Consider the following 27,489-nt stretch of genomic DNA (forward strand, 5'->3'; position numbering starts at 1 on the left):
CAAAATTTCACACTTCAGTGATTAAAAACAATGTCGGATACGGAGTCATTCGTTCGAACACAGTCAGTCGGATGCAGAGCCACTCATTCCTCTGTGTGTGTGTGTGATCCATAGCACTTACATACTTTATTTTTATATTTTTTGTTAGATCATCGTCCATTCTCACATAATACAAAATGTCAATTTTCAATGATGAAAATTACGGAAGTTATGACAAAACTTCGACATTGACTGAATACAGACATTAATGCATACCAACTGCACAACCACTTTGAAGCAGGCACTGCCTTGACCTGTATCATTTATGTTACTTTATTCTTTAATTATACACAATTTCAGCTCCATAAATCAAAATGGTGATGGTTGTGTTGGATGATAGCAGAACTGCTAGGATAGTCTCAACTTCAAAGAACTTAGGACCAGCATTAGTTATAATTATACAACACGAAGCCGGTGGCGATCTGTCGGCAACTATTTTCAGTGAAGTATTTGAGCAGCAACAATGGAAAGATACGTCAGTCATGTATTTGCCATTATGTCAAAGAAGGGCGTTGTTGGTGTTTTTTTCGTCGGAAAGGGTTTGAAGTTTTTGAGCATAATTATTATTATTATTTTATCATTATTATTATTATTATTATTATTTTATCATTATTATTATTATTATTATTATTATTAATATTATTATCATTATCACTATTATTCTCATTACTAATGCACATTAAGTGCGCTCACCCCCCCCCCTCCTCCTCCCCCCCCCCCCCCCAAAAAAAAATCTTTGTTTTCTCCCTCTTGTCTCTGTACCTGTGTCCTTTTTATATTTAGTCAAGTTTTGACTTAATATTTTAACATCGAGGGGGAATCGAAACGAGGGTCGTGGTGTATGTGTGTGCGTGTGTGCGTGTGTGCGTGTGTGTGTGTGTGTGTGTAGAGCGATTCAGACTAAACTACTTGACCGATCTTTATGAAATTTGACATGAGAGTTCCTGGGTATGAAATCCCCGAACGTTTTTTTTCATTTTTTTGATAAATGTCTTTGATGACGTCATATCCGGCTTTTCGTGAAAGTTGAGGCGGCACTGGCACGCCCTCATTTTTCAACCAAATTGGTTGAAATTTTGGTCAAGTAATCTTCCACGAAGCCCGGACTTCGGTATTGCATTTCAGCTTGGTGGCTTAAAAATTAATTAATGACTTTGGTCATTAAAAATCGGAAAATTGTAAAAAAAATAAAAAATTTATAAAACGATCCAAATTTACGTTTATCTTATTCTCCATCATTTGCTGATTCCAAAAACATATAAATATGTTATATTTGGATTAAAAACAAGCTCTGAAAATTAAATATATAAAAATTATTATCAAAATTAAATTGTCCAAATCAATTTAAAAACACTTTCATCTTATTCCTTGTCGGTTCCTGATTCCAAAAATATATAGATATGATATGTTTGGATTAAAAACACGCTCAGAAAGTTAAAACAAAGAGAGGTACAGAAAAGCGTGCTATCCTTCTTAGCGCAACTACTACCCCGCTCTTCTTGTCAATTTCACTGCCTTTGCCATGAGCGGTGGACTGACGATGCTACGAGTATACGGTCTTGCTGAAAAATGGCATTGCGTTCAGTTTCATTCTGTGAGTTCGACAGCTACTTGACTAAATATTGTATTTTCGCCTTACGCGACTTGTTATCTTTCACCATCTCTCACAAATAACACCAACCACACCCCACCCCCACCCCCCCCCCACACACACACAAAGTTAACACACACACATCTCCTCTCTCTCTTCTGGTCTAGTTACTGTGCCGACTGTGTGTATGTCTTCGGTGTTATCTTCGTGGGTTTCTTTGTACGTCTCGTTCTTAACCCTTCATCGAACGATGCACTGTATGTAAGTGCCGTCCTCACAAAGAGGATTTCTAACCTGCAACTCATCGAAATCGTATCCTAGTCACTCTTCTTTACATCTACACCAAGATAAAGGGAGGTAAAGCTAGCTAACAAACAAACAACTGTTCCTGCACTTTTTGATTGTTTTGCCATGCTATACAACTTATTTTAATTTATTTTTTAATCATTTTTTTTAATTAATTTTACTAGAACGGTAGCATATCAACAACATTCGGCTTAAAAAGGCTTGTTCATCCTGTGAGGACGCAAGACTTCAAGTTTGTCCAAATAAATACATGCTGAAAAGTATGTTGTTTCTTTGCCCTGTGAAGTAATGAACATGTCCATTGTTCTGTGCTGCAAAGTGCAGAATGTCATTTAATTTTAACTTTGATATGCTTAACTCGGAACATGGCGATATGCTCATTTGCACCTCGTGTCCATGGGTGTATCGTCGGGGCTTCCATCCCCAACCGAGCGGGTCCCCAGGTGGTGGATAGGGGAACGGCCCCAGGGGGGTCAGCTGCGAATCAGAATAAGCAGCCAAACGGGTAGCGTTCACACACACACACACACACCGTGGCACACAGAGGAATGACTGGCTCCGCATCCGACTGACTGTTGGAACGAATGACTCCGTATCCGACATTGTCGGACATGGAGCCACGGCCTTAGGATAGCTCTCCTATAACGCGTCTTAGCACTTATATACTTGATTTTTATATTTCTAGTTAGTTCATCGTCAGTTCTTACATTATACAAAATTTCAAACTTCAGTGATAAAATTTACGATAGCTAAGACGCGTTATAGGAGAGCTATCCAAAGGCCGTGGCTCCATGTCCGACAATCGTCGGATTTGAGAGTAGTGCATTAGCTCTCCTTAAACTCGTCATAACTTCCGTATTTTTTATCATTGAAGTTTGAAATTTTGTATTATGTGAGAATGGACGATGAACTAACTAGAAATATAAAAATAAAGTATATAAGTGCTATGGTTCAAGCTGGCGCGTGCTAGCGCGTGCTGGCGCGTAGTTTAGGCGGACCCCTCGTGTGTTTCCGGCTGCAATCGGAACGACCAGGCTGCTGCAGGCCACCTTTGGACCCGCCCAGTTTGTTTACCCGTCAGTGCAAAAATCGACTCACCTGTACCGTTTTTTCTGATGAACTATCCGTGTCTATCTAGTTACGTAATAAAACACGCTTCGTTTGTTTCTAGTTTATTTTCTTTACTTTTTAAAATCGTGTTCTGCATGTTTTGCACAACACGAGACAAAAACCATTGTTTACAGACTTTTTCAAGTTTTGACTACATGTTTTCAGAAACGAGAGGAGGGTTGGTGGTGGTGATATGGTGGTGTGTACGCGCGTGTGCGTGTGCGTAGAGCGAACTCCAAAACATGTCCAGACAAATCTTCATGAAAGTTTACATACGCATTCTTCCATACGCATTGTTTTCTTTTTTTTCTCCATAAATGTATTTGATGAGGTTATAACGGGATTAAATAAAATGTAAACAAATTTTAAAATGAGGTTGCACTGTGGCGACTTCCTTTTTTAATCAAATTGATTGAAGTTTTTGTCAAACAATCTTTGACCAAATGTGACCAACAGGATTGCATTCAGCTGTGATTGAAGCTTTACATGTATTTTATTTTGTTTGTTCATCAAAATTGTGATTAAATCGAATTTTTAATAACAGATTTAAAATAATGATTTCATTGTTTTCTGTATTATCTCCTGAATCAAAAGAAAATGTTGCGCTTCGGTTGAAAACAAGCTCAAAAATCACAAAAATCTGTTGTATTCAAATTCATTTGGATTGTAATTTGTTACCCAGACACAGAGGATGTGTCAGCACTTTTTTCAGCCGCGGGGTTTCAGCCAGCCTATTATTTACTAGTCTTTGTGAAAAACATGCAGTGTGTTCAGTTTCATTCTGACAAAATGGATTTATTTCGAGTTCAGCGACTTGTCTTTAGTTTGGCGTAGGTTTTGTACATTTGTTTGTGTGTGTGTTGTTTCTTTCTGCCTAATTTTTGGGGTTAAGCTACCTCCATCTGGTATGGCTCGAGGTTATTCCAGGATAAACATCTCACAACAGCTCTGCTTCATTCATCAGCACTGATACTTTCACACACACAAACACACACACACACTTTCTCGGGGTTTTTTTGTTTGCTTAACGCCCAGCCGACCACGAAGGGCCATATCAGGGCGGTGCTGCTTTGCCATATAACGTGCGCCACACACAAGACAGAAGTCGCAGCACAGGCTTCATGTCTCACCCAGTCACATTATTCTGACACCGGACCAACCAGTCCTAGCACTAACCCCATAATGCCAGACGCCAGGCGGAGCAGCCACTAGATTGCCAATTTTAAAGTCTCAGGTATGACCCGGCCTGGGTTCGAACCCACGACCTCCCGATCACGGGGCGGACGCCTTACCACTAGGCCAACCGTGCCGGTACTCACACACACACACACTGACATTTCTCTCATTTAGTCAAGTCAAAATCAAAACTTCAGATCTATCAGTCAATGATTTCCAAAACCTCTTTTTAGACCAACAAAGACGGACACACTCAATTTCAACACATTTGTATCACAAAAACAAGTGATTCATATTCATTACATTCTTTATTTTTGTTCATTGATTCAATATTGAGGTCTATAAAAGCTAAAGCCACATAACTGTACACGCACATAAGCACTGCCATAGTACAATGCCGGCCACTCTGTATAGATACAACGAGGGACAGATTTTAACGATTTGGTGTGTACACAACAAAATTCATTTACTCATGATTTTTCCCCACACACATACGTGCCCTGAAAGTCTCATTCTACAAAAAAAGGGTAATAATATCCTCTTGCAATGAGATGAGTAAAATATCCAAAATAGTCCTTGTACACTTCATCGCCTTTTAAATCACAAAACAGTCAAACAAGATCTGTAATCTTCAAATGCAAACTGCTGAACTACAAGCACTTAATAAAGTAACACTGCCATTTTCCTGTCTTGCGTGGTTTTGAACTGGCTTTGAATCAAAGAAAAGCACAACACATCTTTCAAATATGTTCCATAGAAGAGCAAATGCATGAAACTTGTAACAAGTCTATGAAACCCTGACCAAAACTCAAACACAGGTAAACACATATAACCAAATCTTTAAAATCACAACAGAATGCTTAAAATATTGATCCATTAATTCACAAGTAAACACAGGTAACTTAAAGAAAGGGGAAAAATATAAGACAGATATTCTTTACATATTAAAATAAATGTTTCTTCAGATCACACACAGTCAACACTCTTGTTCCGTTTTGGACTTGTTCTGAGAGATAAAACAAAATAAAAATTCTGAACAATATCATAGCATAACAGAAGACAAACTAAACTCAGCCTCAGTAGTTTCTCTTTAACAACTCAAATTAGATGATAAAAATCTACATTTACTGTAACAGCCTTAAAAATAAGAATAAATAATTTGTACTTTTGATTATTATAACATCTACCCAAATAATTATTTGTTGTAAATACAACAAAACTCATTCATAATCACTGCACATATTTTGAACTGTTCACTTTTGTCAGTGCTGTTCCTCCCTCGAAGCTGTTCATTATAATTAGTTCACCATCAAGAAAAATATAAATTCATAAAATTGTATTCCTGTAGTGCATAACAAAGATCACAGTCATGAGAAAAGATAATTATTAAATTTGATTTCCCTCGCCCCCCCCCCCCCCCCCCCCCCCCCCTTTGTACATCAGGCTCCTTCCCCTTCCATTATCTAAAAGTAAAACACTCCTCTGAATCTCTTGTGTTTTTCTTTTCTTTAAACACCTTTTGAGTACATACAATCAAGGAACAAGAACACACACACAAAATTAAAAAATAATAATCTTGGTTTGCCTAAAACATCATAACGCAAGCAACAAATTAGTCAAGACTGAGGTAGATTACCATGACGGTTTGCTGACCTTAGACAGGAAAAGGAAAATTCCACTCCGTATTTCAACAGCACACAAGCACACTCGGCAACACGATCAACGCATGTCAATTTCAACAGCACACAAGCACACTCGGCAACACGATCAACGCATGACAATCCCAACAGAATGCACAGGAATTCTTGCTTCACCCTAAAACTGTTTCTACTAATCACCAGCGTTGGCTTCTCAAGTTTAGCTAGGACAGATCTCTGTCACACTGAACACATGCATGCTCACATATACACACGTACTGTAAATGTAACACACACACACACACACACACCCCCACACATACTTGCCCAGCCACGCATGCACACAATGACACTTACACACATACTGTAAATGTACCACACACACACACACACACACACACACACACACACACACACACACACACACACACACACACACACACACACACACACACACACACACACACACACACACACACACACACACACACACACACACACACACACACACACACACACACACACACACACACACACACACACACACACACACACACACACACACACACACACACACACACTCACACACACACACACACACCCTTACATTTCACTGATTGTATCAGTTATCAACTTGAGTGTTTGAAAATGTTCCTGAGGCCAAGTACTGCAGACCCTCCCATTCAATGCAATGTACCAGCTATAACCACAGACAGTGGACATGGCATGTTCCTCAGCTGCATGGTTCAGCATTACAGTAAGTCTTGATATATACTTTTTTTCTGCAGAATGCAGTATTTACAAAAACTGTTCAAGGGTTCACCTGTTAAAAACTGTCATTTCAAACCATTCAAAACATTTCATGCTCTTGTACATTCACTATAAACTCTTAACCACCCTCGCACACACCAAAATGTGGTATCAACAATTGTTCTTAGCTCAAATGAAATGCAATGCAAATATCTCTCTCTCCACTCTCTCTCTCCCTAACACACCTGCACAACCTTGCAAGGTTAAACACACACACACACACACACACACACACACACACACACACACACACACACACACACACACACGCACACCAAGTGGTATAAAACAATGCACATAATGAGGCTCATCCTCACACAATATATCAGAATCTGATCTGACAAACAGATTCAGCATCAACCTTTAAAAAAAAAAGTTTGTAAAACAAAGTCTACACAACAGAACTCATGAGGCAGGCGATATACTGATTACATCAGCGTAAAATAATAATTAAACCAGATGATACTATAACTAGCATTGTACAGTATGTCATCATTATCAATACCCTTCAAGAGAACAGTGCTGCTTCAAGCAAAACCCAAACCTGTATCTCCCAAAGGCAGAGAAAATTAAAAAAAAGATGCAACATTGAAAGTCAAGAACTACCAAAACAAATAGAAAGTAACACCATAATGTGCAACAACAAAAACAACAACAAAGGTGAAAAAAGCAAGTACAAATAGGAGTTCAAATGAAATTTGAATAACTGACACAACCTAGAGATAAAATTAATCTGCACGAACAAAAGATGGTTTTACTCAAAATCAAGCATCAATAAGTAAATACATAAATTGAAAAAAGAATCACTAAATAAGATAGAAATACAATGTACTATCGAAAAAACTATAAAAAAAAACTCAGGGGGAAGGCTCACAAAAACACAGTGCACATAGTCAAGCATGAGTCAAGTTTTACATCAACAGCTCTATGTTCAAAGACACAAATAAAATATGGCATTTTTTGTTATGTTTCAGTTTCAACTTGATCATGAACATCAACATCACAGGCCCTACGAATACACGTACAAACATTTGTATCGCACAAGTCACACATAACAATTGGATCAAAACGAGCAACTACATTTCTAGAGTTATAATCGGAGACAAGGTTAAGCAATAACATAAAAGTTGGTAGAAAAAGGAAGACAGAAATGTGCAAACAAACAACAACAGAGAAATGGAGGGCGAATGCAACTCGATGAAACAATTAGAATGGAAGACAAAAGGCTGCACTCTGTCAACTAAGTACAAGAAATCATTTTCTTCAGATGCTTTTCCGGACAGTGCAAAGAATTTCATCTCACTGTCAACTAAAAATCAGATGCTCTGCACCTCGCTATTTAGTACAGTAGTTACTAGTACCTATGGTGAAAGGACATCCTTCTGACCAACCAAAAGTGTCCCTATATCATAGGTTCCCGCTGACAACAGGTGAGGGATATTTGGTCAAGTTAATAGACAAAGGGACAACAGAAAGTGTTCTCTCCTGGGAGGTGTTCTCTCATGGGGGGTGTTCTCTCATGGGAGGTGTTCTCTCATGGGAGGTGTTCTCTCATGGGAGGTGTTTTCTCATCAGAGAGGCCTTTTCATCAAGTTTGTGAACTTGTACAATTTTATTGTAACCAACTTAGAATCATTTTTTTTCCCTTCTGTTTCTTACAAGCTGTTATGTGTCTACTCATGGCATTCTGAAATCACGGTTTTTACTGAAATTACTAAAAGTGAGAAAAGCTGCCAATTTTAGTACTTATTCGACGGGCAAAGTGGCGCAGTGGTAAGACGTCGTCCTCCTAATCCGGAGGTCGTGAGTTCGAATCCCGGTCGCTGCCGCCTGGTGGGTTAAGAGTGAAGATTTTTCCCATCTCCCAGGTCAACTTATGTGCAGACCTGCTAGTGACTTAACCCCCTTCGTGTGTACACGCAAGCACAAGACCAAGTGTGCACGAAAAAGATCCTGTAATCCATGTCGGAGTTCGGTGGGTTATGGAAACACGAAAATACCCAGCATGCCTACCGAAAGCGGAGTGAAGCTGACTATGGTCTCAGAGTAATGTACATGTATGGGGAACCCAAATGGACAAACAAGCTCACACGTCACCAGAATTTTTGGAACGCTGAAGAAGTACTTATTCAGACTTAACGCAAAACCTCTTTAGCTGGGGCTTAAAATGTAAAGATAATTGTAAAGTTACATAAAGATTTCATGTATCTCATGTCCGGTGTACATGTATTTGATACAAAGTTGAAGCAGCAATGCACAAGGGACACGATAGCACACAAAACACCACTTACTTTCACACAGCTTTCCACACTTAACTTTGCAAAGCCACACTTAACTTTACAAAGCATACAGCCCTGACCTGAGATGCAGTTTCTGACTAGTTATATGTACATGTATGATAAATGATGAATTTTCACATAAATATATTTGGTAATAGATTGAGTGCTGTCTTCCAGCCTACGGAAAAACAGAATTACTTGCCGTTCAGAACGACAGAAATCTCTTCTTTGCAAAGTCAATAACATAGGATTCTAAGTAAAGTTGCAATCAAACAACAGTCCAGGCAAGTATAACTAAAAGTAAAGTAAAGAGTAAGTTCAAAAGTCTTTGGCATAATAAGTAAACAAGTCACAAGTTTACTGCAGAAGCATTCAGAACAAAATGCCCACTCAAACTCTTCCATCTTAACGTACACTCTCCACACATCATCAGACTGTAACCCAATGCAAAAAGCAGAAAAAAGCGTTTTTGTTTTTTCAGATGAGGGACTAGAAGTAATAACTGAATCAAATGTACTCAACTCCAAAGTTAATTGCTGCAAGCATAGCTGTTGATTTTGTTCATAATTCAATTATGCACTACCTATGTTGATTGGTTGTTATTCAAGAGTTAGCTTTTTTTTATTTAAAAAAAAGGGTAATGCCACAATTTTATATTTTTTTTACCAATAAATAGTTTGACCTAATTTTCATTCAGGTTGAATCAAACTAAATGAGAAGATGGTGTCACTACTGGCATTTATGAGTCTCTACTAACGCTCAAAATGTATCTGTAACCAACAACAATGACAGTTTTGTATATATAAATATATATATATATATATACAGGGATTGGCTTGGGCGTCGGTCATCGGTCTTTTGCCATGTTAAATTCGGAAAAGACCGACACACATTGGTCTCAATCCGTCAACTGACCGATAGACATGCAGCAGAAGTCAGTCAGCTCGTCTTATTTTTGTCTGCTGTCTTGTTGTTTCTTTTTTTCCCCTTCCTTACTTAATTGAAATAAATATGGTTATTGTGTCCTCAGACCTTTTTTATTCCTCTTCATGTAAGACCATTGGAAAATAAACAAGAAAATGAAGAAATGAATTGAATTTTCCTCTCATTTGTACATTGTAAACAACTTTCAGAAGTTTCTCCGGTAATGCACAATTGCGGCAGTCCCGTGGTGGAAGGACAGGTTGTTTTTCTTGACTGATTGGTTTGCAAAATGACTGATTGATTCATGGCTGAGTCAGTCAATGGACCTCTAGTGGACAAAACCCAAGCCAATCCCTGTATATACATGTATTCTCTATCCCACAAATTTGTCAAAATTACTTCAACTCCTTTTTTAATGACCTCACTGAACAAATAGGTATGATTGAGCCTCTATTCAAAACCCACTCTGAAATACGTGTGTGCACATGTAATTTGATCTTTGGCTTGGTAAAATCATTGGGACAGAAACTGGGAACTGAACAACTAAAAATGATTCCACAACCTCAAATCAACTAACACTACTGCATCACAAAAAGATCAAATGAAACTGACCTTTGACCTAATTAATGCAAACCATTCAAATGCTATCAGTATCCCCACAAAAAGATGCAGAGGTAAAAAACGCAAAATTCCAGCCTTCAAACTTTGGTAGGACTGCAGTACATAACATTATATGGTTAGAGTTCCCTGTGTTTGACGCTGAATATCTCTTCCTTTCAGTGTTTCACAACCCCAAACTTAACAACGGTATAATGGCACTAAGAAGCACGAGTCATTTCTGCTTTGCCCAGAAAACTCCAAAACATGATTTTCATCTCCATTCACAGATTCACAACCACCCTTAACATCAGAGTTATGGCCCTTATATGTCAGATATAAATATACTACATGTATTAGTATTACTAGTACTTACTAGTGAAATCCACCTTTTAATATATACACACACACACACAAACACACCCCCCCTCTCTCCAACCCCCACCACCCTGTTGTAAGACTTTCCCCCTACTAACACCTTGTTTTTTTCTTCAGATTTTCTGTTTATAACATCTGTAAATTTTACCTCCTGTCTTGTTGAGACATGATTTTCTCTGGCGTTTAGGTCTTAAAAGCAGGGTGCCACTGTATAACTTTGTCAATACTCTCACACACACACACTTAAAATTCACACAGTACAGCCACACTTCTATACACACGGCAGAGCGAGAGTAACTGTTTTACAAATACACTGTACACACAGTAATGGCAACATCAACAATATCTCTTTACACACCGAATGTGTAAGTTGACGGTTTCACCACACAAAACAATGCATAGAATTTGCTAGCGACACCAACTAGCTCACAAGTGTCCAAGCTTCCCAACGAAGGAGCTTGGCGGCTTAATTAAGGCATTGTCTGCTGACCCCGGTCTGTCTTTGCATGTCCTTGGCTTGCAGCGTTCAGATTCAGCAGAGTTGCAGTCAAACAAGGTTTAACACATGCGATCCCATGCACTCGCACAATTTCACACACTCCCACAAACGTTCACTATCAGTAAGTTTGTCACTGCATCCCCCCCTCTTTCTTTGCAAAGAAACCGTTCACTCATTTCTTTAGCACATGAAGGGGTTTAGGTAGAAAAAGAATCCACACCTTTGAAATCACTGTGCAAAGTCTTCAACTCTGTATGTATGGCATGATTCAGGGCCCGGTAGCTCAGTTGGTAGAGCACTGGACTTGTAATCGGAAGGTCGCAGGTTCGAATTCGGGCTAGGACGGACACGGGTCAACTTTATGTGCAGACCCAGAGACGGAAGCCATGTCCCACCCCCGTGTTACCACAATGGCACGCAAAAGACCTTGGTCATTCTGCCATAAGTGCAGGTGGCTGAATACACCTAAACACGCAGACACCTGGGTAGCGCGACTCCATTGCAGCTAGCTTTCCACTGGGAGGAAGCGACCCGAATTTCCCAGCGATGGGACAATAAAGTAATGAAAATGAAATGAAAAACTGAAATGAATCATTGCTTTCACCTCAAGATCTCTGCAAGCTCCACAACTTGACAGTTTTCTCTAGAGAAATTTAAACAGTAAACGTAGACTTGGAGGCAGCCTCTGTTGAAAATGAAATCACATACAAAATCCCGAATAATAGACATTTCCAGTTTCGGACAGTGAAATCAAAGGTGTGAAGAACTTTTAACCCCCTCGAGGCCTTGGTTAGCAGTCAGAGTTTCCCACAGGGGAAGGTGGGGGAGGGTAGGGGTTAAAGTAGCTCCGCTCCGTGGAGGGAGAAGGGGGACAACTGACATCGTCCGAAAAGTACCGCCGGGGCGTCGGTGGGGGTGGGTACGGGTCAGAGTCATAGCTCAGCTCAACGAGCGAGTTGTTGAAATAATAGCGGAAGCGCTTGGCCGGGTACGGCTCACTGTCCTCGCACACATCGGTGGAGCAGGGGGTGGTGGGGGGAGGGGGAATGTGGTTGTGGTGGCTGTGATGGTGGTGCCGCGACCGGTGCGGGCGGTGGTGTTTGCGTGCGGACCGCACAGTGCTGACACTGTGTGAGGAGCAGTAATGCCCCACGCCCCCCGTGTAGGCTGAGCGCTCCGTCACGGGGCTGGGCGGGGGGTTCAAAGTCTCTTGCGGGTACTGAGTGCCTGTGGAGCTACTCGACGAAGCGCCCGTCACATGATTTCTGTCATAAAAGGGCGGGACGCCGCTAGCGGAAGACCCGCCTAACGAGAGCACACCGGACTGTGATGATTTTCCTCCCCGTGAGGTCAGCGTGTGCGGGGGCGTGGTGGGAGGGTCCATGCTGGTCTGGGGGTTGAGAGGCTTCTTGGCCATCAGAATGTCGTCGTCCGTCAGCGGCATGTGCTGCGTTTTGCGGCGACAAATGAGAATGACGACGACCACCAGGATGATGAAGACCACGCCCACAACGATGGCGATGGCGTAGTGCGTGGTGTTCTGGTGCGTCTTGTCCTTGTTCAGCTTGGGGCAATTCCCGTCCCCGCACTTTGTGGTGCCAACATCCAGACAATCAGGTTGACCTTGACCCCCACAGCCTGAGCAGGGAGCCCCCGAGCAGCAATGCTTCTCGTCACTTTCGTCACCACAGTTTGCTTTTCCGTCGCAGAGCTGCGATTCGGGAACACACTCCCCGCTCTTGCAATGGAACTGGGACTGGGCGCACGGCGGACAGTCGATTTCGTCGGAATCGTCTTCACACTCAGAAAGGTTGTCGCAGCGCCAGACCAGCGGTATGCAGGTGATACTGCCGCTCTTGCAGGTGAAGTGCTCGGGGGAACAGGTGGGGGGGTCGGCGCAGGTGAGTCCGTCTTTCTTCAGGACCAGGTTGTAGGGGCAGGAGCAGCGAGCCTTGCTTCCCGAGTCCACCAGACAGATGTGGGAGCAGCCGCCGTTCTTGTTGGAGCAGGGGTGAGCGGTGATGTCCAGTGAGTGCTGCACCGCGATCAGGTCGCTCAGCCCCTGCATGCGGCCCCGAACCCACAGGCGCTTGGAACCCGACACTTTGTCGCAACGCTCCACCAGCTGCTGGTCCCGGTCCAGCCAGTAGAGGAAGTTTCCGTGCACAGCCAGACCTCGCGGGTTTTGGATTTGGCCGTCGACAAGCACTCGGCGGTTTCCTCCCGTCAGGTCCGACATCTCGATGCGATTGAGATCCGAGTCGGCCCAGTACAACTTGCCCTCGGCTTTGTCGATGGTGAGCGAAACGGGGTGCACCAGTTGCTTGATGAAGAGTTCCGTCTTCTCTGAGCCGTCCATGCGAGCCGATTCAATGCGTGGAGACTTGACCATGTTGGTGAAGAACATGTACCTGAAATATACAATGTCATCATTTCAGTATTATGACAGTGGTTGTACAATACTTACATGAGAGATTGTCTGCTTTAATGGGCTTCAACGTGTATACTGTAGCCGTTTTTACCCTGCCATTTAGGCAGCCGTACTCCCTTTTTTGGGGGGATACACGCTTGGAATGTTCCTGTTTTAATAACCAAGTGAATTTTGTCATGGAAAACAGGATTTGTTATTGTGAATACACGTACTGGGCAGGGCTCCCCAAACTGAACTAGAATCCAAAAACACGTACTAGAAATTCATATAGGTCCCAGCTATCTACTGTCAAAAGTCGCCACATACCATTGTACATAACAACAGTTTAAGATGATTGAACCATACGCCACAGGCTTTTGTTGTTGTTTTCATATATGTATGTAAAGTTCATGTACAAGTAAATGGACATAAAACATTGTTTAAACCAAAATAATTGAAGCTTATTCGTGTTTTAGAAAGAACCCAAGGTGACAGCAATTGCACCACATTACAGAGAAAGGGCGATTTATCATTCACTCCTCACATTCACCAGCTCACCCTCTTTCAGGAAACAAGGCGATGGAGCGTGGCTTGAAGTTATTTGGAGCTTGCAGGACCACGCCCACAGCCTTCATGTCCAGACGCGTCACGTTCACAACGTTCTTGTCCGAACACGTCCAGTACAAGGTACGCGAGTACGGGTCAATGGCGATGTCATACGGCTGGAAGTGACCGCTTGCACTGTTTAGCACCACCTCCACCTGAAATGGCCATAAGAATAAATCACTGCAATGATAAAAATCCTAATATAAATGCTAAGAATACAAAAAAGTCTTGGCCATCAAACTGACACAGTGTAACCACCATCATAAGGCCTCCAAACAATCTGAGAGAAAAAAAAGGATGGAGGGCTAAATTTAAAAGTTATGAAAAGAAAATCAGAAAAAAAACTGGGTCTTAAAAGGTAGGGCATCTAGGGTGGGGATGTAGCTCAGTCGGTAGCGCGCTGGATTTGTATCCAGTTGGCCGCTGTCAGCGTGAGTTCGTCCCCACGTTCGGCGAGAGATTTATTTCTCAGAGTCAACTTTGTGTGCAGACTCTCCTCGGTGTCCGAACACCCCCCGTGTGTACACGCAAGCACAAGACCAAGTGCGCACGAAAAAGATCATGTAATCCATGTCAGAGTTCGGTGGGTTATAGAAACACGAAAATACCCAGCATGCTTCCTCCGAAAGCGGCGTATGGCTGCCTAAATGGCGGGGTAAAAAACGGTCATACACGTAAAAGCCGTGGGAGTTTCAGCCCATGAACGAACAAACAAACAAAGGTAGGGCATCTTAAAATAGGGGTTCCACTGTATCAGCAATACCTCGGCAGATCATCTCATTTTCAGGGATAGGGATAGGGATAGGCTCCCCAACAGAAAAAGTGTATTTAGCACAGATCCACTTTCACACATCCCATCGCTGCATTTTTCAAGCAACCAGACCTGGGAACCCCTGTTTTGCACTTGGAGTATTCTCAAACAAACTTGGTGTATTTTCAGAAAAACAAACATACTCCACACAGCATTTGAACATCCAGGATTCAAACATGCTTCACACGCGTTCGTCGCACCGTAAATTCAGTTTACCAATACATTTAAAATGTTTTTAATGTTTACTTAAAAAAAACCTGTAATCATGTGTCAAAATACTTAATCGGCTTCGGGATGTGCTTTTGACAAAAAAAAAGTCTAGGAATTGTTCTCGTCGTATTTTTTTTCTCAACTGACTGTACTGATCGTATTCTATCAAATACGGCAAAATCATATGGATTGCCAGGTCCGAGCAACACTCACCGAAGTTCCGTTGTCGTGCGCTCGCTTGATGATTTTGTTACGACCCTCCACCCAGTAAATGTGCTGCTGGACGGGATCGTAGCTCAGCGCCTTGATGTTTTTCAGACCATGGATAGGGAGCGTGACTTCCGGGTTGTCCACCTCGTCGCTGTTGTCGCTGTCGTCCGATTCCATCACCAGGCGGCTGATCACCGTCTTCTGGCTCAGCAACAGGTACGCTTTGGGAGCTGGGTGAGTAGAGGCAAACAGAACATGTTGGTTTACACAAAATGTATTCAGGAGATATAGGGTGGCATATATACTACAATAGAAACACATGATACAACACAACAAGCTATGCTTATACTAAGTGACATGTTGACAGGACTTTCGCTGCTAGGATTACACTTAAAATGTTTACCATGTCTCACTCGCGCAACACCTGAGCAAATTTACCTGTATGCCTTTACCTTTCAGGGCTGCGTAAGTAAAGCAAAGAGAACATGTTGACAGGACATTTGCTGCTAATATTACACTTAAAATGCTTACCATGTTTCACTAACGCAACACCTGAGCAGATATATTAGTATGCCTTTACAGGACAGCAGAAGAAGAACTGATATGTCGTAATGTTTTTACAAACCAAGAGCCTCCATAAACCAGAAGCGGAGACCGGGAAAAAAAATCCTGCAAGTTGTGACAGTTCTAGCACACCTTTTGTTTTGTATTGTGTTTCAGGAATTTAAAACACTGGGCTGAATAAAATCCTGTCTTGTCTTGCTTACCCTGGCAGGTTGGGGGCAATTTATAAAAAAGATTGGAGCGAGTTGGGGCCATGAGTTATACTTAGATAAGCTGAGGCATTGTGTGAATGAATGAATGATTGTTGCATTGCCACACTGTTTTCCTTGTTTAAAGGCAGAGTAAGCCTCCCGTAAACCATCACAGATACGGTCAGGCTTTTACACACAGTACAAACACCATTTCATTTAAACACTCACCAATTGAGAACATCCTAGGTGCCCTCCGTAAAGAGCGAACAATTTTCAAAGAATTTATTTTTGCGTGGTTTATCTTACCCCTGAGCCATCGTGAACCCGTGTGATCCAGTTTTCCCTTTTCACAATGCAGTCGTCATAGTTAGTCATTTGAATGCGACTCGACGTGAGCTTATCTACAATAGCACGTTTTTTTTATGCACGAAACAACGGCTGTGGTTCACAAGAACTCTAGCGATGGCTTTTGACTGTTGAGAGGAACGGCGATTTGCACTGATAAACCGGCCGTCGTCTGCTACGACCCTTGCGTGACCCTGCTTCCGGGCTTTTCTTTTTTTAAACTTTCACAACTTCGAATTGTTCTGATCTTGTCTTGATGAAAAACGAATTCTTTTATGATTAAAGAATGTTTGTGTAACAAGCTGTCAATTTATTATTTAGATTTTAAAAGTTAGGTCTAGCGCAAAAACGAGGCGCCGTTGTTGTTAACGGAACAAGTCTACGAAAATAAATTCTTTGAAAATGTCTCACGCTCGACAGAAAGCAGCCAGGATGTTCCCGTTCGGTGAGCGTTCAAATGGAAGTATGCTTGTACTGTATTTAGACGCTCGGGGAGCTCTGTGATGGTTTACGGGAGGCTTACTGTGCCTTTAAGCACACTGGGCAGAATACAATCCTATCTTGTGTTCCTTACCCGGGTAGGTTAATTTAAAAACAGATTGAAGTAAGTTGGGGCCATGAGTTATGCTTCGGTAAGCTGAGGCATTGTGTGAATGGATGAGTGGTTGTTGCATTGCCACACTGTTTTCCTTGTTTTAACACACTGGGCAGAATCTCTCCCGAAAGCGGCGCATGGCTGCCTGAATGGCAAGGTAAAAACGGTCATACAAGTTAAAAACTCACTCTTGCAAAAACATAAGTGAACGTGGGAGTTTCAGTGCATGAACGTAGAAGAAGAAGAACTGGGCTGAATACTATCTTGTCTTGTCTTGTGTTGCTTACCCTGGCAGGTGAGACCGTCGGCGTTGAGACGATAGTGTGTGGGGCAGGCACAGTGGTTGGTGCTGTTGTCTTTGCGGTCGGCCGAGTGCGCCAGGCACAGGTGGGAGCAGCCCCCGTTGTGTGCACCGCACGCATTGCTACCTGTATCATAGAGAGAACCGTTCACTTCATTATTTTTGGTACAGTAGACACCCCTTGTAAAGACCCTACGATGTAAACCTTCCCCCCTTTTAACCCTCTTCCCCCAGTGGCATGGGAAGAACCTGTCAATTTAAAACTTTACAAAATGGTAGCAGCGTAACTACTGCGAGTTGTACAAAAATGCAAATGCTCAAAGCTAGCAAAGAAATGGAAACAGATATATATGCGTCACAGGTAGCATTGTGTTTCAGGGATCCGCATAAGATAGCTCGAGCGGGCACTCTAGGCGGACAAGGGTTAAAGACCCTGACTTCTCAGATTTTTTTTTATAAGGCAAAAAAAAAAAAGTTGCATGTTTCTGGTAACATGGCTACAAAAAATAGGGTAGGTAGGTAGGGATTTTGTTTTTGTTTTTTTGTTGTCAGGGTAGAAAATAACTAAACAGTGACGCAAAGAGACTGGACTTACTATACAAAGAGAAAGACAACACATTACAAAACAAATGAGACAAAAGAGATGCGGGGTTATCCCCCTTGTGTCGTCTGCCGTCTGTTACTTTCGTTTTGACGCTTTTCTTCTTCTTTTTTCTTTTACAAATGCAATAAAAAAAAAGTCTGGGGTCGGCGGGAAAAAAACTAGGTAGGGTCGGGTGACCAGAAACATATAACTTTTTGGGGGGGCCTAACCGCTGTACTCAAACACATACCAGGTTCCCACTGGAGAAAAGCCAAAATCCCTGAAAATCTAGAGCAGTCCCTGTTCATATACAGTCTAGAGACATCCTGCTTGCTGCCGCGCGAGACAAGAACATTTTCCCTCTTTATCTTCACTGGGCTGGCTGCAAAACCCCTCCGCGCGGAGGTGTTTTCAGACACATCAGACACAGGGTGTATACCCCTTTCGCATTCCCCTCCATTCTTTCACCTCCCCCCCCCCCCCACCCCCCCCCCCATACACACTTCTATGGGCTCCCACTGGAGAAAAGCAAGAATCCCTGAAATTTTAGTCCTTTTACCCCTTTAGCATTCCCCAACCCCCCCCCCCCCCCCCCCCCCCCTCCCCTCCCCTCCACATCCTGCAAGCGCAACAGCAGACTGACCTGACTGCCTGGAGGCGTGAATGACGGAGATGTCCATGGGGAGGTCGATGTTCTCCTGGATCACTGTCAGGTTGGCGCCGGTCCTTTTGTTGGCTCGCGCGATTGATTTCGACTTGCTGTCGGTCCAGTACACGTAATTGCCGTACTGGGTCAGCCCCCATGGGAGGGCGACTTTGGCCACAGTCCTTCTGTCTTGTCCTGTGTGAAAAAAAATAGAGAGATAAACATAATGTGAAGAAGAAAAGAGACAGAGAAGACAAATACCAAATGTTTGCCTTTATTGGCTTCTTCAGAACAACCATGCAGACAAGCCAAACAGAACAAAAAGCAAACGCAAAACAGAAGCAAACCAAAAGTAAACAAGTCGCGTAAGGCGAAAATACAATATTTAGTCAAGTAGCTGCCATTTTTCAGCAAGACCGTATACTCGTAGCATCGTCAGTCCACCGCTCATGGCAGCCAAAGGCAGTGAAATTGACAAGAAGAGCGGGGAAGTAGTTGCGCTAAGAAGGATAGCACGCTTTTCTGTACCTCTCTTTGTTTTAACTTTCTGAGCGTGTTTTTAATCCAAACATATCATATCTATATGTTTTTGGAATCAGGAACCGACAAGGAATAAGATGAAAGTATTTTTAAATTGATTTGGACAATTTAATCTTGATAATAATTTTTATATATTTAATTTTCAGAGCTTGTTTTTAATCCGAATATAACATATTTATATGTTTTTGGAATCAGCAAATGATGGAGAATAAGATAAACGTAAATTTGGATCGTTTTATAAATTTTTATTTTTTTTTACAATTTTCAGATTTTTAATGACCAAAGTCATTAATTAATTTTTAAGCCACCAAGCTGAAATGCAATACCGAACCCCGGGCTTCGTCGAAGATTACTTGACCAAAATTTGAACCAATTTGGTTGAAAAATGAGGGCGTGACAGTGCCGCCTCAACTTTCACGAAAAGCCGGATATGACGTCATCAAAGACATTTATCAAAAAAATGAAAAAAACGTTCGGGGATTTCATACCCAGGAACTCTCATGTCAAATTTCATAAAGATCGGTCCAGTAGTTTAGTCTGAATCGCTCTACACACACACACAGACACACAGACACACACACAGACACACGCACATACACCACGACCCTCGTTTCGATTCCCCCTCGATGTTAAAATATTTAGTCAAAACTTGACTAAATATAAAAAGAGAGGGAATGATTTAATTAAATAAATAAAATAAGATACAAACTTAATGTTCAAAGCTTGATCTGATTTCATGTCACTGTCTCTTGTTTGCCCGCACATGCGTCCGCATTAGTGTGCGTGTTTGGGATCACAAATTGACATAAAGCAAAGGAACTGTCCCTAAGCCTAACAAGAAGAGCAAACGCTCGATCGAGTCACTTTCGCAGTTCTGAATATTATATGAGGCATCAGATGGACAGGAAGAAATTGCTATTCACAACACAATGAGTCACGTTCACATAAAATTTGAGCCCGGTCACTTTTATAGTTTCCGAGAAAAGCCCAACGTTAAGTTGTGTGTTGCCGAACAGAAAAGGCTAGTTATCTCCCTTGTTTTTCTGATAACGTTCGTAAAAGGCTACAGATGTAAATAGTTTGATGTAAAGAATAATCCTACAAAGTTTCAATCACATCCGATGAACTTTGTCAAAGATATAAAATGTCTAATTTTTCCTTTGACGCTGACCTGTGACCTTGAAAAAGGTCAAAGGTCAACGAAACCATCGTTAAAGTGTAGAGGTCATTGGAGGTCACGACTAAACAAAATATGAGCCCGATCGCTTTGATAGTTTCCGAGAAAAGTCCAACGTTAAGGTGGTGTCTACGGCCGGCCGGCCGGACAGCCGGCCGGCCGGACAGACTAACACTGACCGATTACATAGAGTCACATTTTCTCAAGTGACTCAAAAAGCATACACTCCACTACTAACAGACTTATACTGTGTCACGATCGGGTGACAGAGACCAGGAAAGCGTCACTCAGTGGAGTGCCTGTTCTTGGTCGGTTATGATAGAAAGCGCCTGTGCGTGATATTGGACACAGCAGAGTTTGCTGACAGTGCTCAACGAACACGGATGTTTTGAAACGCACGAGCTTCACAGTGCGGGTTTCTGCTATCATAGGGCTGACGGTTTTTCGCTGACAGCGCGCACGGGATTTTCACGGATTGAGTTTCTCGTGTCTTTTTTCTGCTTGGGAGGCAGAATTGTGTATAGCTGGACTGGTTTTGTGACAAGGTCAGTCACGTGTTATTGGCTAGGTTGTCTGAGAGAGACACAAGGGCGGCGCACTTGACACCCAGCGGCAGAAGGGGAAGGATCTAATACACAGTTTCTAGAGTATGATGGTTTTTCACCGAATATTGTATTCGGCACTCTAGGGGAGCTTCCACCGGTTATTTCCTTCACACTGCCACATATTTTGCTGAGGACAAGTCGTCAACATTCCTTCGTCGGCGATGGCTTTCGCATAAGGATTCGACAAGGGGTTCTGGAGGTTTTTGGTCACTGTTGACGAACAGAGGCTGTTCCAGGGAGGAGGCGGACTTTGCTTCCATTGAGAGTTACAATCATAGGCTTTTGAGGTAATAAATCATTATTTAACGCTGTTGATGAGTCTGTGTTGTGGAATGAAATACTCTGTTGTTCTTTCCAGGTTAGCGCATAATTTACTCTCTGTGACGCTAAAATACTAATCTGTATATGGTTTTTGCAGATAGGGAGAGAAGGACGGAAAATGACTGTTTTGTTGTTGTAAAAAGTCCGTTTTGTGCAGGCCCACGTGCTCGATGAGATATTTAAAGATGACATGTTTTAAGGTGGTGGGTGAGGGGTAGCTGACATGTTTAGTGCACCGATGCTTTCTGTTTGCAGCCTTCGTTCGTTCGTTCGATTCGATCCGATTCGTTCGTTTCGTGTTCCTGTAACATCTGCACGGCTGACTCTGGCGGGACCTGTTGAAGCTACGCTAACCAGAAGACCGGCTAACCAGGAAACCGGCTAACCAGCGGACCGGCTAACCAGCGAACCGGCTAACCAGCAAACCGGCTAACCAGCATACCGGCTAAGCAGCAGCAGCAGAGATAAAGCTAAGTGCACCATGTCGTACGCACCCCGTTGACCACCGTTGTCTTTTCGTATCTATGATTTCATTGGAGTAGTGACAACGTGGGGTGTGTGACCCCTGCACGAACTAGAGCTTTTCGAACAGAACATTCGCATTTAACTATATTTACACGGGTTCAGCGTGTTACTATAATTTTCTATATACTACTGGCATTTTGTCAGTGAACACTGGTCTTTTACGTGTTGAGAACGTAAAAGGAACATATTTTGAGTGAAGGCTCGAGGGAGGTGGCGAGTTTATACATAAACAGGCGTCTGAAACTTATACTTTTGTTGACTCTATTTAATTGTATGACTGCGAGAGTGGATCGTGGTGTGGTTAGTTAATTAGTAGTAATTAACCGGTTCATAATCACCTTAAGTGATATATTGAAACGTGACACATGGGGGCCAAGCCGGGATTTACTCAGTTAATTTCCAACTGATAAAGACCCACCAATTAAGGATAACTAAGAGCAGATAATCTCGTCAGTGCTCGACTTATTTTCTGCTTGGTGCCACCCTTTTTTGTATAGTTTTGATCATATACCACACCTTAAGCGATTCACATCTTGCAGGAAATGTAAATTGTAATTTGTGAGTTATTGTATGCGCTAACTGTGATTACCTCCCTTTCCTTTGTTTGTGAATCTTTGTTGTTGTACGTTCAGAGTTTTCCGTTGCAGAGAGCTGAGCGGGGTTAGCGGATTTGTTATTCGTTTTACTCAGTTTTCTCTACATTGTTGTTTCGCATTCTGTAACAGGTTATATTTCTACTGTCTTGTTTTACTTGGATTTTTCTCCATATTTTGACTTTGTTGGAATTTTGGGGGGGAAGGGTCCGAGGACTTCTGTCCTAACCAAGGCTGTGGGAGACACTCTGTTTCACCGCAAAAAGCAGCCGATAAAGTAGGCCACGGCTGTGGGAAACACTTTGTTTCACCGCAAAAAGCAGCCATAAAGTAGGCTACGCGTTTTGTTCTACACCGTTTGGATTTTTCTTCTGCATTTTCCGGTTACTGGATTTTTGTATCCATCGCTTCCATCACCGCGGGTTCTAGCTATAGCTGCGTTAGGCTTACTTTGGTAATAAAGCTTTGCTAAAACTCACCATGGCTACAGGGGGATCTCCTACAAGGAGAATAACTTTCGAGACTCCTGGGAGCGAGCAGCCGACTGAGCGAGACGCACGCGTTAGAGCCCGAAGCGTTCTAAAACGCTTAGAAGCAGAACGGAAGGAAGAATTTGAGCGACTGACAAGGAAAGAAGAACGTGACCGACAGGACAAGAAGGACGAACTTGACAGACAAGAAAGAGAACGACAGGCCGAACGACAGGCAGAACGAGACAGACAGGAAAGGAAAGACGAACGTGACAGACAGGACAAGAAAGAGAAAGACGAACTTGACAGACAAGAAAGAGAGCGAGACAGACAAGAAAAGAAAGACGAACTTGACAGACAAGAAAGGGAACGACAGGCCGAACGTGACAGACTAGACCGGAAGGAACAGGCGGATCGCGATCTCCAGCTAGAACTAGCTAGGCTACAGGCCGAGAAGGGTACGCTTACTCAGGCTAGCTCGCCGACGTTTGTTGCCGACCGTACGAGACTGCCGACGTTCGACGATGACAAGGACGAGCTCGACGACTTTTTACGCCGGTTTGAGCGCATTGCATCTGACCAGAAGTGGGAAGAGGCCACGTGGGCTAGCCGCCTTAGCACCTGCTTAAAAGGACGCGCATTGCAGCTCTACAACGCTTTGGATGACGACGAGGCGAGAGACTATCAGGCACTAAAGAAGGCGTTACTCCAGCGCTTCAACCTGACTGCTGAAGCCTACAGACGACGTCTGCGTAACAGCAAGAGACTGAGCGGCGAGCTGAGTCATCAGTTTGTGGCACGCCTTAATCTCTACCTGCGGCGCTGGGTGGAGATGGCCGAAAAGGACTGGACAGTCGACGACCTTGCCGACCTCATTGTCATGGAGCAACTGATGTCCAGCCTGCGACCTGAGGTGGTGACCTTCGTGCAGGAACACCAGCCAAAGACTACTCAGGAGGCAGCCGACTGGATCAGAGTACATGAGGACGCCCAGGCGATCTCCGGCAAATCTTCAGGCTCACGGCCGGGAAAATCGGGAAATTCGGGTTCTTCAGGACCCAAGGACGGGAAGGACGATCAGGGACACAAAGGATCAAGTTCCAGAACTGACATCCAGTGTTACTACTGCAACAAGCGGGGCCACGTGAAGAAGGACTGCCACAAGAGACAGGCTGACCAGAAGGGCGTTCACTTCGTTGGCAGTGAGGAGTTCAGGGACGTCACGAGCTCATGCACCATTCCACAACTCTGCGTTCCGTGCTCCAGGAAACATTTCCAGCCCCACTGTAACGTCTACGTTAACGGAGTGAAGGGCGAAGGTCTGCGGGACACAGGAGCAGACATGATAGTGGTTCGGGCGAGTCTAGTTCCAGCTATGGCCTACACAGGAGACAGCATCAGGGTGAGAATGGCCGAGGCATCTCACGCTTACGACTTGAACACGGCAGTGATCAAGGTCGTAACACCGTTGTTCACGGGGACCATTGTGGCCGTCGTCATGGACGATCCTCCATGCGACCTGCTCATTGGAAACCGGGTTCAGTTTGTGGACGGCGTCACCAGGGAGGTTCCCGTTTACCGGTCTCCCGACGTCATTTCAGTGCTCATGCGGGCACAGGCGGAGCGAGAGGACAAACCTCTCAAACCCCTACCTGCTGCACGAGCTGCCCTGGGGAACGTGACCCCCGCGCTTCTCGCGAAGGCTCAGGCATCTGATCCGACATTAGCGACTCCTCGGGAGCACGCGAAGTCGGGGAAGGTGAAGCTGAGCGGGAAGCATGGGAGGTCAAGGTTCCTCAGGGACAAGAAGTTGCTCTACCGTGAGTTCAGCAACAAGGAAGGTGCATTCAAACAGGTTGTCGTGCCTCGCGAGTTTCGCGAGGGTGTCATGGCAACGGCACACGACTCGATTCTGGGAGGTCATCTTGGTACCAAGAAGACCACGGATCGTGTCTGGCGCCACTTTTACTGGCCAGGCATCTGCACGGATGTCCGACGTTTCTGTGCGTCCTGCGATAAGTGCCAGAAGGTGGTTGCCAAAGGAAGGGTGAGGAAGGTCCCCTTAGAGAAGATGCCGCTCATCGACGAACCCTTTCGTCGGGTGGCAGTGGACATCATCGGGCCCATCTTGCCTGCGTCTGAGGACGGAAACAGATACATTTTGACCATGGTGGACTACGCTACTCGATACCCAGAGGCGATCCCTCTGAAATCGATTGAAGCCACGCGAGTAGCTGAGGCTCTGGTTACTATGTGGTCCCGGCTGGGAATTCCATCAGAGGTACTCACCGACAGAGGCACGCAGTTCACGGGAGGAGTGATGGCGGAGGCAGCACGACTGCTATCACTGGAGCAGCACTTCACCACTCCTTACCATGCTCAGTGCAACGGACTGGTGGAAAGGTTCAATGGCACCTTGAAGACCATGCTGAGGAAACTAGCTCAGGAGAAACCACGCACGTGGGACAGGTACATCCCAGCATTGCTTTTTGCATACCGCGAGGTTCCTCAGGAGAGCTTGGGTTTTTCCCCATTTGAGTTGTTGTACGGCAGACAGGTACGCGGTCCCATGGCTATCCTGCGTCAAGCCTGGACGGACGAAGAAGCTGACGAGGAGGTGCAGACGACAGCGACCTACATCGTAGAACTCAGGAACAGGATTGAAGAGACCTGCAAACTGGCTCAAGAGAACCTGGGGAGAGCAGCACAGCGTTATGCGCGAGGATTCGACCGCAAGGCACGGCCGCGCAGCTTCAAGATTGGAGAACGGGTGTTGCTACTTCTACCTGTCAAACACAACAAGCTACAACTGCAGTGGCAAGGACCTTTTGAGGTGACAGCGAAAGTGGGCCAGAACGACTACAGGATCGTCATGAACGGGAAAGCACGCCTGTACCACGCCAACCTGCTGCGCGCCTACATAGAGAGGACTGCCTACGGGGAAAAGGACAAAGTGACAGAAGCAGTTGCTGTCGTGATGGACGAGACAACGGAAGAACAGGGAGGAGGACGTGTACCAGTTTGTCCGCTGGAGGCTAGTGAGGATCACACGGACGTGCACATCTCACCTGATCTTGGGGACGACCAGCAGGCGGACCTGCAAGAGATCCTGAAGGATGCAGCACGGGTCCTTACAGACATACCACTTCAGACGCATCTAGAGGAGTTTACCTTCGACTTGCTGGAAAAACAGCCAGTGAGGACGAAGCAGTATCCCATGCCTCATGCCCAGAAGGAGGTGGTCAGGAAAGAAATCGCCGACATGACGAAGTTGGGCGTCATCGAGCCAGCGAACTCTCCCTACAGTTCACCAATTGTGCTTGTGAAGAAGAAGGATGGACGCGTCAGGTTCTGTGTCGACTACCGGAAGCTGAACAAGATTACGGCGTTTGACGCGGAACCCATGCCTGATGTGGACTACCTCTTCAGTCACTTGGCCAAGGCCAAGTACTTTTCCAAACTGGACCTCACCAAGGGGTACTGGCAAATCCCAGTTGCCGAGGAAGATCGCCCAAAGACTGCATTTACCACTCCATTCGGCCAGTTCCAGTGGACAGTCATGCCTTTTGGTCTACAGAATGCAGGTGCCGTCTTCACTCGCATGATGAGGAAACTTTTGGAACCTTTGAAGCGCGAGGACATCAGCAGTTTCATCGACGATGTGCTGATCGCGACAGAGACATGGACTGAACATCTCGACGCCCTGCGCGACGTGTTCGGAAGGTTGAAGGACGGAAATCTGGGAGCTAAACCGTCCAAGTGCTACTTGGGATTTCGGGAATTGTCTTTCCTGGGTCATGTTGTCGGCGAGGGATTGCTTGTTCCAGAGGACGACAAGATCCAGAAGATTCGGGAGGCGGAGCCACCGCGCACGAAGAAAGAAGTCAGGTCTTTCCTGGGCCTAGCCAGCTTCTACAGACGCTTCATCCCGCACTTTGCCGAAATCGCACTACCACTGACCAACCTTACCAAGAAACTACAACCGACCGTTGTAGTGTGGACTGAGGAATGCAGCTCCGCATTCAACACCCTGAAGAGGCGACTCACCAGTCAGCCTATCCTCCGACTACCAGACCTGAACAAGGACTTCGTGCTGAGGACAGACGCTTCAGGGAAGGGACTTGGGGCAGTGTTGCTTCAGGAGACAGAGGGGTTTTTGCACCCTGTTTGCTTCGCCAGCCGTAAGCTGACCTCGGCCGAGGCAGCGTATGCAACGGTTGAACGCGAGTGTCTCGCCATTGTCTGGGGCATCCAGAAGTTCGAAGCGTACCTGTACGGACGACCTTTCTGTCTGGAGACGGACCATCAACCTCTGCAATATCTTCAGGTTGCAAGGTTGGCAAACGCCAGACTTATGCGCTGGGCGTTGATTCTCCAACCGTACCAATTCACGGTACGCGTCATTCCGGGCGCCAACAATGTTGGAGCTGACTTTCTCTC

General features: G+C 44.3%; 1 protein-coding gene and 1 long non-coding RNA gene across 2 annotated transcripts in view; one reads left to right on the forward strand and one right to left on the reverse strand.

Annotated features, from left to right (window-relative positions):
• LOC138970799 (uncharacterized) overlaps positions 1-27,489 on the forward strand; it is a 482,774-nt gene that overhangs the window by 389,253 nt on the left and 66,032 nt on the right. The gene's annotated exons all lie outside the window — the stretch shown is intronic.
• Positions 4,512-27,489, reverse strand: part of LOC138970790 (low-density lipoprotein receptor-related protein 6-like) — a 92,198-nt gene continuing 69,220 nt past the window's right edge. The window contains exons 13-17 of the mRNA XM_070343325.1: positions 18,816-19,013; positions 17,576-17,716; positions 15,597-15,823; positions 14,315-14,517; positions 4,512-13,757 (exon numbers count right to left, since the gene is read on the reverse strand). Coding sequence (XP_070199426.1) covers positions 12,137-13,757; positions 14,315-14,517; positions 15,597-15,823; positions 17,576-17,716; positions 18,816-19,013 — 2,390 coding nt within the window. The 3' untranslated portion in view covers positions 4,512-12,136. The remainder of the gene's footprint in view (positions 13,758-14,314; positions 14,518-15,596; positions 15,824-17,575; positions 17,717-18,815; positions 19,014-27,489) is intronic.

The sequence above is a fragment of the Littorina saxatilis genome, linkage group LG7 (genome assembly GCF_037325665.1).
Source record: "Littorina saxatilis isolate snail1 linkage group LG7, US_GU_Lsax_2.0, whole genome shotgun sequence".
Classification (NCBI taxonomy): domain Eukaryota; kingdom Metazoa; phylum Mollusca; class Gastropoda; order Littorinimorpha; family Littorinidae; genus Littorina; species Littorina saxatilis.